Genomic DNA, 12,710 nt, shown 5'->3' with positions numbered 1-12,710 from the left:
ATTTTGTGGGCAGTCCAGAAAACGGTATTTCAGTTGGTGCTGGTTTCCCTTTTCCCCACCAGTCTGAGGGTCCTGGATGCTCAGGTACTCGGTCGCTTGGGGGTGGGGGAGCTGTATTTCTGCAGCGGTTGGCTTTTGAAGAAGGTTGAAGTGCTGTGAAGAGTCAGATCCCTTTGGAAGGGAGCCACGGCTGCTCTGCATCAGAAGGGCTTTGGAGAAATTTCCAGGCTTTTGTATAATGAAAAGAGGGTAGACTGGGCTCAAGTGGGCAGCAGCTGCTGGCAATTTCTTTTCCCTTTGGGTGTGGGTACCAGGATAGAAGGGCGCTGGGAAAGGCCAGCCCAGAACGTGGGATTGCTTCATCCTGTCTTGCTCTGACTGTACAAGTCTTCCTCCCTCTGTGTCACCGTAAAACTCAACAGCGAGCACCCAAAGCACAACCCAAGCCCCAAGTACGTTTGTGTTCCTGCTCATGGCTCGGGTGTGTTTAGGGGCTGTTTCTTTCCAACTCCCCCCCCCCAAAAAAAAGGGGGTAGTTCAGAGGACAGTGGAAGCTCGCGGAGGAAGCACGCTCCCTGCTGCTGTGAACTTGCTGGGGGCTCTTCTGTCTGCAAAGCAGAGCCTGTGGTCTTCCAGAGCAGGGGGGGCTTTGGGTCACTCAGTCACTTTGGATGCTTCCGAGGCACAGCTCTGCTCGGGTGCGAGTGCTGGGTTGGTGCTTTGAGCTCAAGCAGCTACAAACTGCCACTGCTGCACTCAAAAAATAGATTTACTCCGCTCCCCTGGAGGATGTGGCTTGGGTAGCCGACGGATCCGGATCCCTTCAGCCCTACAGCATCAATTCTGCAATTAACCTCGCTGTTAATAGGGCCACCATCGTTAAAGAAAGCATTTCTATGCACGGTTTTAGCCGTCTGGCTCTTTTTTCTTTTTTTTTTTTTTTTTTTTTTTTTTTTTTACAGTGAAGCAAGCATGCAGCCGTGATGCCAGCATGCGTTGTCCTGCTGGCAGGAGTTCGTCCACGTTGGCTGGAGCTGTATGGGATGTGCAGGACACAAAGGTGTTTGCTCTCGTTTTGGCTGCCTTAAACTCCATCTGAGCATTGGGTAAATGGAAACCTCTTATACTTGGGTGTCTGCCTGCTGCTCTCCGTGGGCTGGGGAGGATCCCTAATTTACCCCTGGGACCCGCAAGTGTGAGTTACCTTGGGAAACCAAACCAGCAGCCACTTGGAGCAACGTGGTATGGTGCACAAGTCCTTCCCTTCTCGTGGAGGATGCTTTGCCTCCTGCCGCGGATTACAAACCCCGGACCCGCGGGTACTGACGTGCGTGGCAGGTCTGCCCCGATCTGCTGTCGGGCTGAAAGCGGTTCTGGGGAGCAGGTATTGGCGTGCTGCTGGGCGGTGTTCAGTGTGGATTGCATAGCTGTTGTGCTCGCTTGCGGTGAAGATTTTTTTTTTATTATTTTTTAATGAAGATTTGGATGAAGCCCTGGTTATAGAACTGGAGAGAGCAAGAATGATGTTATGTTGGGCAGAGGCAGTTTTAAGAGTGGCACTTGTGCGCCTGGGCTGTGGAGGGGAGCCCAGGAAAGCAAAGTTGAGTCCTGAGCATGGCATCCTTTCATTTATTTCTGCAATCCCTGTCCCATTTAATTTTAGCCCATACTGGTATAGGAAGGTCTTTTACTTCCCTCAAACCAGTTTGCAGCTGCTTTTTCTATTAGGAGCTGGGTTCTTACTGGAGGCCAGTAGCAGTGCAGCTGAGCACCCCTGCGCCAGCCAGCTCCTGGCATTTGGGGCTCGGCAGGCGACGCTGCTGGGTTTGGGGCTCGGCAGGCGACGCTGCTGGGTTTGGGGAGCAGCCGCACTGTACCTTGGAAATGGTGTTGCTCAATCCTTCTCCCAGTGCTGCTCTGTGTGAGCCGGAGATGAGGAGAGATGCTGTTAATCAGCTTTCACGTTGTGCAAGTGAAAAGGTGAGTGTGTTTAAGAGGGGACGTGTTTGAAGCTGCGAAGTGTGAAGTGGGGCAGTTTCTCCCAGCTTGTGCCGGTTTGGGAAGGGGTGTGACGGGGCCGGGGGCAGAGCAAAACGTTTTGCTGAGCTACAAGATACCGAAGTGAGATCTACAAATACTTTAGATCACATTTGAACTGTTGAAAGTTTGGGGGGTTCTTTCATGGTGTAAGCAGTTAATTTTCTATTGGCAAGAACTGAAGGCACTTGCGTGAGGTGGGTGGTCGAACTTTCCCTTGTCAGATTGAACTTTAAAACCTCTTTCAAACTAAACATTGCTTTTTTTCCGCTCTTTGCTTAACCTTCTGTAGCTGGTCATCAGCCTTTGGCCTCAGCATCCTACTCCCCTCCCACCGTCCCCTGCTTTTGTCTCAGCTCTGCTTGAGCACAGAATTCCAGTGGGGAAACTGCCTTGGACTGGCTTGGGCTCAAGCAAGACTGTCCTCTTAGTGGTTGCATTTGCATCCTGAAAGCAGAAGGCTGGAGGTACGGGGGCAGGTAAGAGAAACTGATTCCGCTTATCTTTCATTGGGAATTAAGTCCTTGTAACAGGTTCTTTTGCCTTTGTGGGAGCCTGAGAATTGTGGCTGCTGCCAGAGTGGTGTTTTGCTCTGGGCATGGGCCCGAGGAGCTGTTTTAGGAGCGTCCTCCGAAAGCTCGCTTCTGTACAGCTCGCTGAAGTGTCTTGCTTGACTTCTACCCTTAAGCTGTAGCAATGCTTCATGGTGCGGAGAACAAGTCAGGAGACCAGGCTGCCCCCAGGGTCCACTGATCCCTTGCCTGGCTGTAAGAGAGCACCGCTGACGTGCTTTGCGCTCTGCTTTTGGGGTGCGCGGGGGCGAGGAAGGCTTCCCTTCTCAAGAGCCTGACTCAGTCTCAAAATGGTTTGAGCTACTTAACATTTGCTGCCCGGCTGGCATGCTGCCAGGGTGCTGCGGGCCGGTCACGCCGCCGTGGGTAGCACGGGTGGGTTCTGTAGGGTGGTTGCTGGAAGACGAGCGGGGTCTGCAAGCTGGTTCGTTGTCCTTCCGTGCAGCCATGAGAAGCAGTGGGATGGAGATGGCCTGCACCGGCTGGAGCCCGGCGTGTCGCAGGGCAGGCGTGGGATGGGGGAGTTTCTCTGCGCTTCCCCAGAGCAGCCTGATACTGAGCTGAATCAGCAATTTGTTTTGTGGCGTTCTATGCTCCTTACAGGGGTGAAGCAGGAAAAAGAGAGCCCTTTCTAATTTTTACATTCTTTCTTGCCAGTAACCCCTTTCAGGCAGTGATGTTGCGGTAATGCTTTTGGGATCCTTCCAGGATGAAAGCAGTTGACATATGGAGTACGTGGCAGTGCTGCGATGGAAAAGGCTGTGCTGAAGGGCTGCGGAGGGAGGAGGAGTGTTTTTCAGCCAAGTGCTGCAGTGAAGAGCTGGCCCAAAACTTCGCAAGGGCTCTTGCCTGTAAGAGACAAGATAGGACGTGTTAGGGGCAGCGCCAGCCTGAGCACTTGATAAATTTTGATTTAAGGCATTAAAGTCCTGTATCTCCTCTAAGCTGGTGGAGTCAGGACTGGAGTAGAAGCAGGGGGGGTCTTTCCCGTTTAATCAGGGCAGGATGAAGATGAGGTGCTCTCCCCACTCTTGCCCTTTGGGTTTTAAGCATGAGTTGGCAGCACTGCGTGTGACAGCGGGCACCGCGGGCTGCCTCTGGACAGAAGCAGGCACTTGTGCTTGCAGGGGCAGACCCACACCCGCTTCAGGCATGCCTGTCCCGGGAGGTGAGCGAAGTGACAGGGCAGGGACGGCAGCCAGCTTGTCCTTTCCACGGTGGGACCGGCAGCCGCAGGCGCCTCGGTGCTGCCGGAGCCAGGAGGACCCGAGCGTGGGTGAGGGGGGCTGGCAGGCAGCGGGGGGGGGGGTCGCTCTGGTCCTGGCCCTGGCGCTGCGCAGCACAGACGCTTGCCTCGCTTCTTGCTGGCGGATTTTTCCTGTAAGAGGGAAAGGTTCGGAAGAGCAGTGCTTCCTGGAGTACTTTCAATTGTCTGAATAGTTTTCCTTTCTCTTGCCCTCCTGCCCTGGGTGTTGTTTTTGTTTCTGTATTTGGTTGACTCCTCTCCCCTTTTAGATAATTTTTCTTTTTGCCCTTTGTGGTGTTGTATCTATCCTAAACCCTTTGGAAAATAACTGGTTTGTTGTTAGCAGCAGGAGCGGTGGCCATGGCCGCAGCAAGCACGTCTTGTTTTGCATGTTTTCATGCAGAGCTTGTTGCTGTGCTCTTAGCGTGTGCTAGAGAGGGGCCCCGGGGGCTCGGTGTGGCCTCGGTGCCAAATGAGGTCATTAATGCTTTTGCGGAGGAGCCGGAGCCAACATGAAGTCATTGCCCAAGAGCCTGGGGAGGGGGCTGTGAAAGAACCCAGAGGTCTCCTGCATCCCAGGTCAGCCCTGGGGCTGCTCCCATTTTCCTCCCCCCGGTGCTGGCCCACCAGCACTGGCAAGACCGCGGGGAGGTCGCTGGTGCTAAACGCAGCCGGTCTGTAGTTACTGCGGTGGCAGCGAGTACACGGGCAGGCAGAGCCCTACCAGCGTTAGCCACATCTCTGAAAAAGTCCCCCATGGCAGGCAGGTCCTGGGCGGGCTGCCAGCCTTTCCCAGCAGCCGTTTCCCGAGCTGTTGTGGCTGTGTCCATGAGCTCACTCCCATGAGGGGTGTGAGCAAACCCAACGTGGAGCCGTGTCCCGGGCATCTCAACCCACGGCACACGGGACACCTCGCGTGCTGCCTACTCAGCCCCAGGATGGCTCTGAGGTCCGGCCGCCAGCGGTGGTGGGATGTGCGGACCCCCTCCCTGCTTCAGCAAAGTTGGAAAATACAAATTCTCTCTGCCTTGCTGGGAGGTTTGCAGAGACCTGCTTGTGCTGAGCGTGGTTATTAACGTGAGCCTCCGCTCCCCAGGTGCCAGGGACAGTCTGCACTGAGGTGGTGTGGACTTGGGACAGGAATAGTTGTCCCGTACCAGCTGTACCATGCACGCTTATAAAATATACTTTTTAGGGATTAAAGATGCTGAATGAATGAAGGGACCAACTCCTGTGGAGACTTCTTCCTCATCACCTCTCTTGGCTGTGGTGTTTCCTGCATCAGTAACTTAAATAGCATAAAGCCGAGGTGAGTCTGAGCACAGACAGCACCTGGAGGGGACTGAGGGCTTCAGGTGAAGGGAGAAAAAAGAGACCAGGAGAACTAGGAGGATTCCCCCAGGAAGGGGGTAAGGGAATGGTCAAACCCACTTTGTCTAAGTGAAGCCTGGGCCACCTGCCACCAGCCAGGCAAGGCAGTGGGCAGCAGCGGCTCCAGGCACAGGCGCGCCTGGGCATCGTGCTGTAGCCACCTCGGCTGGCTGCTGGGGACAACCCCCGAAGTTCAAGTCATAGGCTTTGGGGCAACCTGGTGAGGGCTGAGCCTGCTGCTTAAACAAGACGGTTCCCAGGGCTCTGGGAAAGCAGAGGTTTCAGCGTGTTGTTTCTAAAAGCGGTGTGTGCTCAGGGGTGCGCTGGTGGTGTCTGTCCACCCTCCTGCTTTATCCTGCAGCTACAGGACAGGAGGACATTGGAGAGGACTGCGGGGCTCCTGTCTGATGTTGGCCGAAACGGGGCTCGTGTGCTGTGCCGGCAGCATGGGGCTTTCTGGGCAGGTGAGCGTGTGTAAGCTCCCTCTTTCTGGTTCCAGGACAATGCATCTCTTTGTGCTGTGTCTCTTCGGCATCTGGGGTCTAGCTGCCCCGGAGCACTACGTCGTGGAAGACATCTGCACGGCGAAGCCACGCGACATCCCGGTGAATCCCATCTGTATCTATCGCAACCCTGAGAAGAAGCCCCAGGAGGGCGAGGGGCAAGAGCCAGGGAAGAGCAAGCTCCCGGAGGCCACCAACCCCCGGGTCTGGGAGCTGTCGAAGGCCAACTCGCGCTTCGCTGTTGTCTTCTACAAGTACCTGGCTGATTCCAAGGACAATGGGGAAAACATCTTCATGTCGCCCCTGAGCATCTCCACAGCCTTCGCCATGACCAAGCTCGGGGCTTGCGGTAGCACCCTGCAGCAGCTCATGGAGGTGGGTGCCGAGGGTCGGGAAGGCAGCGGAGGGGACAGCGGGTGACCCGTCCGGGTCGGGACGGCTCTGTGGCTTGGGAAGGGAGGCCTCCAGTTAAACAAGCCCCCGGGAAGGACGTGCACAGGCTGCACTTGTCTCTGGATCTGGTTAGATCCCAGCTCTTTCCTCTGATTGCCTATTCGGATCCGGCATTCAGGGTGGATTTCCTGGGTTTGGGAGGTTAGCGTTCGCCTGTCCGGGAGCTGAGGGGAGGGAACGGGAACAGTTTGTTCCTTGCAGGCTGGGCCAGCACGTAGCTGAGCAGGTGGCTAAGCCTTTTCTTAAGCAAAAAGCAGGAAAAGCCGGGATACCAAGTCCCATTGGGAGAGGCTGTTTTTCACATTCCCTTTCTCTCCCTTGGGACAAAATCAGACAGGTGGGACACCCCCCAGTCCAGCTGGCTTCCAGGGCTCTGCCACCCTCTGGGAACGCAGGAACATCAGTTACTGGTTGAGGGCCTCCTTGTAGTACGTGTAAGAGCAGTCTGAGCCAGGACTAGGACAGCAGACTGTCCCAGGCAGGCCAGCCCGTGCGCGGGGACCGTGTCCCACCGGCCGTGGCTCCTGCGCTTGGAGCGGGGAGCCCTGGTCCCACTGGAGGGGTAATCCCGAGTGCTGGCTCTGCCGTGGGACCAGGTAACTCCCTGCCTGTCCAAGCACCTTTCTCAGTGTCAGCCCCACTTGCCTGCTCCGTGGGGCTTAGTCCTGCCCCTACCTTCCTCGCAGGTGGGACACTTTCTCCCTGCAACGAGGAGGTGTGAATCCAACTGCTCCTTTTGTCCCCACTGCCGCTGTCCTGGCAGATCTTGTCTCTGGAGTAAGTCATGTTGGGGTTTCCTGTTGCATCTCCAAAACCCTCACTCAGGCCTTCCCCCCCGGGCAGCCCTTCCTGCTGGATGGGGACCCTTTTCTCACTGAGCCACCCAGGCTGCGGAGCTGCGCTCCTAATCCGCCCTTTTCCCTCCAAAAGTGCCAGGAACATCAACTTTGCCTGGTAGGAAACTGTGCCAGAGATCCTGGGTGTTTGTGTGGAGCAACGTGCTGTGGGATTTTCTGTGCCATAAGGCCCTGAGGTTAGATAGCGGTAGGCAAAGTGTAACTGTCGTTGTAGCTGGGAGCAAATAAGACCAAACACGCTGTGCTGCAGAAATCAACCCTCAAAACACTTGCTACGTATTCCCGTTCCCTGCAAAAATAGGTAAGGGGTGCCAGAATTACTCAACGGGCCATGAGAATTGCTCCTGGGAAGGAGCAGTCTTTTTGGCACTGTCCCTCACAGGAGGGTTTAGCACAAACCTTGTGAGTCCTTCTGGGAGCTGCTGTCGTGGTCGAACCCCGGCCGGCAGCTCAGCCCCACGCAGCCGCCCGCTCACCCCCCCGCAGTGAGGTGGGGGAGAGGATCGGGAGGGTGAAAGTGGGAAAACTCGTGGGCTGAGGTAGTTTGATAGCTTAAAGCAAAAGCCACACACGCAAGCAAAGCCAAGCCAGGAATTCATCCATCACTCGCCATGGCAGGCAGGTCTGGCCACCCCCAGGACAGCAGGGATCCAGGACGGCTAACAGTCGCTTGGGAAGACCAACACCATAACTCCAGGTGTCCCCCCCTTCTTTCTTCTTCCCCCAGTTTATACACCGAGCATGACGCCCCATGGTATGGAATATCTCTTTGGCTCAGGTCAGCCGTCCTGGCCGTGTCCCTCCCAGGTTCCCATGCCCCCCCCCAGCCCTCTGGCTGGCAGGGCCTGAGAAACTGAGAAGTCCTTGACTTGGTATAAACACGACCCACAACAACTGAAAACATCGGTTATCAACATTGTTCTCGCGCCACATCCAAAACACAGCCCTGCACCAGCTACTAAGAAGAAAATTAACCCTGTCCCAGCTGGAGCCACGACACCTGCACTGACCTGGGAGCTGCTTCCAGGCCCCAGAGCTTCCATGGCCAGAGCAAAGCTCATCTCCTGCGAGGCTCTGGCCATGGGGCACAGGGGCTGTGAGCACCGTGCACGAGTGATGCTAATTGTAGCAGCACCGGGGGAAGCCCCGTGGTTCGTGCACCCAGCTAGAATCTGTCCCCTGACACCCGAAAACCAAGGTGCGCGTGAGCAGCTCGCCAAGTTCTTAGGCTTCTGCACAACCACCTAAAGGGTCTAGCGAAGTCATGCCCACCTGTGAGCCGGAGATCTGCAAGACCATGTGTCTTGCCCACAGCTGGGGCAGTGGAAGGGGGTGGGGAACAGAGGCAGGGAAAGAGGCAGATCCCGGCAGGGACTGCAGTCAGCAAGAGCTGAGTCTTCTCTCGGGTAAGACGGGCTCGAAGACAGAAGCTGGGACCTGTGAGAGGTGGCGTATGGAGAGCAAGGGAACCAGAGCTAGAAAGAGGAGCAGCCCCTCTGCGTGCCGTGTTTTGGGAGTCCCCAAACTAGGTCTTAGGCTGGTGACGTGTTGCTCTTACGTAGGTTTGGGTTCCCAAATAAACGCGGGGGGTGAAGCTCCAAGGGCCTGCAGGTTTCTTGCGTCTGTGATTTAGGCTGCTGAGCAGAAAGCAAAGGCTGGATCACACTTGCCGTGGGCGCTGGGAGCTGTGGGGACGCAAGGGCCTGCTCATGGATTCCTCCTCACTGTCTGGCTCCTCCAGGTCTTTCAGTTTGACACCATTTCGGAAAAGACATCTGATCAGATCCACTTCTTCTTTGCCAAGCTGAACTGTCGCCTTTACAAGAAAGCCAACAAATCCTCAGAGCTGGTATCAGCCAACCGCCTCTTCGGGGAGAAGTCTTTGGTCTTTAATGAGACTTACCAGAACATCAGCGAAATAGTTTATGGAGCGAAACTCTGGCCCTTGAACTTCAAAGTGAGTTTGAAGTGCTCAGGATTTATCTTTTTTTGTTTGGTTTCGTGTCCACCCCCTCCACTCCGGTCCTCCTGCTTTTGCTGTGTCCCTATCTTTTGCCCACAGGGAGTGCCCTGCTCTGGGGTGTGGGACGTCGGGGAAGGCAGGAGGGAATCTGGGATGCAGCTCCTCCTGTCCCAGCTTGCCTTAACCGCAGTCACTTCCCCACTCCTGACTGCTAAACGCTGCAGCACTACGCTGGGATCGGTGTCCTGTTAATCTGCCTGCTGCAGAAGGGATACAAAGAAGTGTTTTAAACCCTGGACTTAACTTCTTTTGGTCTCATCCTTCAGGAGAAGCCAGAACTTTCCAGGAAGATCATTAATGAGTGGGTGGCTAATAAGACAGAGAGGCGTATTACAGAAGTGATCCCAGAAAAAGGTATTGATGATCTCACTGTCTTGGTCCTGGTGAACACCATTTATTTTAAGGTATGGCTAACAAAACTGGGGGTGCTGCCCACTTCCCTAGGGGAAACACGGCACTCATATTTGTTTTCCCCTTCTCCCTTTTTAGGGGCACTGGAAATCGCAGTTCCCAGCTCCAAACACAAAACTGGATTCATTTCATAAAGCCAACGGTGAGACCTGCAAGGTCCCAGTGATGTACCAAGAGTCCAAATTCAATCACGTGTTCATCCCCCAGGACAAAGTCCAGGTGCTGGAGCTGCCTTACAAAGGGGATGATATCACGATGGTGCTGGTCCTGCCCAATCCTGGGACATCGTTGGTGGAGGTGGAGCGGGACCTGACATCGGAGAAGCTGCAGGACTGGATAGACTCCATGACAGAGGTCTCTCTCTTCGTCTACCTCCCTCGCTTCCGTGTCGAGGACAGCTTCAGTGTCAAAGAGAAGCTAAGAAAAATGGGGCTGGAAGATCTCTTCAGTCCAGAAAGTGCCAGACTCCCAGGTCAGATGTGGGGACAGGGTGGTGCGGGGTGGGGGTGGAGGGTAATCGTTCCTCCACAGGCACCAGGGCACTAAGTGTAGCAGCACATGAGGAACAAGAACACGAAGGTGTTGAGATGTTGCTGCAGTCAGTGATGCGCTCTGTGGTCAAGCCCATCACGGAACGCAGCCCAGCTCCGCGCTGAGGCTGTGGAGTTAAGCAGTCAGCTGCAGTTGGCGGAGGCTATTTTTTGCTCTAGGGCAGACGTGCTTTCTGCTTGAACGCAGGCCATGAAGGATGGAAGGCTGTTCTCTCTTGAGCTGTTGTCTAAAAACCTAGTTAGAACCATCTTTATTTTGTATTTCAGGTATCGTTGCAGAGGGCCGTACAGACCTCTACGTATCCGAGGCTTTCCACAAAGCCTTCCTCGAGGTAACCCTTGGTTTTGTCCCAGCCGCATCTTCCTCTTTGTTTTCAAAACCGTGAAGCGTTGAAGGAAAAAAGAATAGCTCTGAACCCACGATGTTGGCTTCCTCGGCCTCCTGGGGCCTTGGGGGGAGCGGGGAGCTTGGCACCCGCTGTCTGTGGAGGAGGAGGGCCAGCCCTCGGCGTAATGCCCGTATTTGAATCCCATCTCTTTTGTTTTGGTTGTTAGGTGAACGAAGAAGGCAGCGAGGCATCGGCTGCTATGGCTGTCACAGTCTCCGGCCGTTCCTTCCCCATGAACAGAATCATCTTCAACGCCAACAGGCCCTTCCTGCTTTTCATCCGGGAGGCCGCCCTCAACACCGTCCTCTTCATGGGCAGAATAGCCGATCCTTGCTCCTAGAGGGGCTCTCAGGGCTTCGCTTCTCCCTCCTCCGCCCCCGCACGAGGGGTAGGGCATCGCCACGAAGCCCAGGCTGCTCCTGGGGTGGGTGGTCCTGCTGGCTGGTGCAAGCTGCAGGGGGGCTGCCTCCGGGTGGGCTGTGACCGCTCCTCCTCGCCGTGTCGGGTGAGGGGGCTCCGAGGGCACCTCACCTGCTGCACCCTCCTGCCTTCAAAGGGAAGCTGTATATTTTTTTTTTTTTTTTTTTTTCTGGCACCCAAACCCGAGTCCAAGGTTGCTGTCCCTCTTATACCCAGCCCTCCTCCCTTTCAGGCCTCAAGCTGTAACTCTGCTCCCCTGGTTCATTAAAAACCTATAGATCTGTACCTAACGAGCTGATCTCTGAATGGGCAGTTTTCACTAAGTCACTTCCCAGACTTAAACTTTCTTTTTTCCACAAACGGGCCCTCCCCAGCGCTCGCCAGCCCCAGCGGGACAACCCCGCGCTGGAGGGCTCGGGGGCAGCAGCCCGGTGGCCGGTGCTGGCTGGGCCAGGAACGCCACCGTCTCCCCGTGCTGCGGGCAGCTGGCGGAGCTGCCCAACGCCAGCGCCCTGCTTGCCGGCAGCCCCGGCGTGTCCGAGCGCTGAGCCACGGCTCGGGGAAAGCCCTGCGCAGCCGAGGCTCCGAATCTGTCCCTTTGGGTAGAAAGATTTAACCTGGCCCTGTGCAAATAGCTGATGCGGTGGGGGTGGCGGTGAACCGTGGCTGTGCCCAGGTAAGGTGACCCAACCCGGTGTACCTGTAACTCGGTTGAAATTCTGTTCCTTCACCTGCAAGTTTACTCCCAGCGCTGAGGTGTCCTGGCCTGCCGCCGTGCCACACGTGTGCTCCCGCCTCTGGGCCACGCAAGGTGGCCGTCCCGCTGCAGGAGCTCTGATGGGGTTGTCCTCAAGACGCTGCAGAACGCCTGGTGAGCTTCTCCTCTAGGATTCCTGCATTGAGGGCAGCTGTTTAAAACAAGGGCAGCGACAGCAGGTGCCTGCCCCCTCAGCAGTACGTTATGGGAGCGTTGCGTGCAGACAGCTGCTAGAACACCAGTAGATGGCATTGCCCAGCGTGCCATCTGCACCGGACTGTGTAGAACCAGTGACACATGTGCCTTGGGAAGGGCTTCCCCCCAGCAGTGTGGCCACAGCAAGCCAAGCACCAAGGGGCTTCACTTTGATGCACCCAGCTGTGGCAGAGCTGCCGCAAAAAGGCGTCCAGTGGCTCCGTCTGGAGCCCTGCAAGCGGTCAGGGGGTTGGCAGGACCGCCACTCCTGTGCCCCAGCAGGAAGGTCTGAGCCGCGGTGCGTGTGCCGCCAGCAGCGCGTGGTCTGGCCATGGGAGTCACCTCCTGTGCTGTATCACGGGGTGATGGCGTCGGTCCCCTACAGGCCGAAGGGACCCATAAAGCACTTACCCCTTCGTGCTGACGTGCTCGCCTGGAGCGCTCCCTCGGAACGCAGCTGCGTGTAACGCAGGAGCCGGGGCCCTGGGAGAGAAGAGCAGGAGCACTTTGGAAATAGCTAAGAGTTCAGGAAGCTGCTCTTCCTCTCGCTGCCCTACTGTGGCTTTTCTTGCTGGATCCCGTCTTCTGCTGGCAGGATCTGCTCACCGTGCAGCTCCAGAAACATACCAGCTCCTCCTGCAAGCTTTGCCTTTGCCGTTGTGCTCCAGGCTGCGGAGGTGGAGGCTGGTGGAAGAGGAGGGCTGCTGTGGCCGGGCCTGGGTCTCCCTGGCGTGGCACCAGACCAAACTGCTTCCCCTGCCCTCGGCAGCTGGGAAAGCCTCTTGCTGCAACAGGAATTGGCCTGCAGTGAGAGCGTAGTGCTTTCTCCACCTGGTGAGACCTAAAAAGGGCTGAGTCTACGTACTTAGTGAGACAAAGCTCATGAAAAGAGGACAGAAGTCATCTAAGACGCCAGGAAAAGCAG

General features: G+C 56.1%; 1 protein-coding gene across 1 annotated transcript; it reads left to right on the top strand.

The window, feature by feature from the left end:
* Positions 1–2,333: 2,333 nt before the first annotated feature.
* SERPINC1 (serpin family C member 1) lies at positions 2,334–11,118 on the top strand. The gene is made up of 8 exons (XM_027778558.2): positions 2,334–2,516; positions 5,051–5,164; positions 5,726–6,104; positions 8,781–8,996; positions 9,329–9,466; positions 9,552–9,945; positions 10,292–10,356; positions 10,580–11,118. Exons 2-8 carry the CDS (start codon positions 5,067–5,069, stop codon positions 10,751–10,753), a joined length of 1,464 nt encoding a protein of 487 aa, XP_027634359.1. The 5' UTR covers positions 2,334–2,516; positions 5,051–5,066; the 3' UTR covers positions 10,754–11,118.
* The last annotated feature ends 1,592 nt before the right edge of the window (positions 11,119–12,710 follow it).

Source organism: Falco peregrinus, chromosome 10 (assembly GCF_023634155.1).
Source record: "Falco peregrinus isolate bFalPer1 chromosome 10, bFalPer1.pri, whole genome shotgun sequence".
NCBI lineage: Eukaryota > Metazoa > Chordata > Aves > Falconiformes > Falconidae > Falco > Falco peregrinus.
Note: the sequence above shows the minus strand (reverse complement) of the source record. Positions and strands in the feature narration are given on the sequence as shown.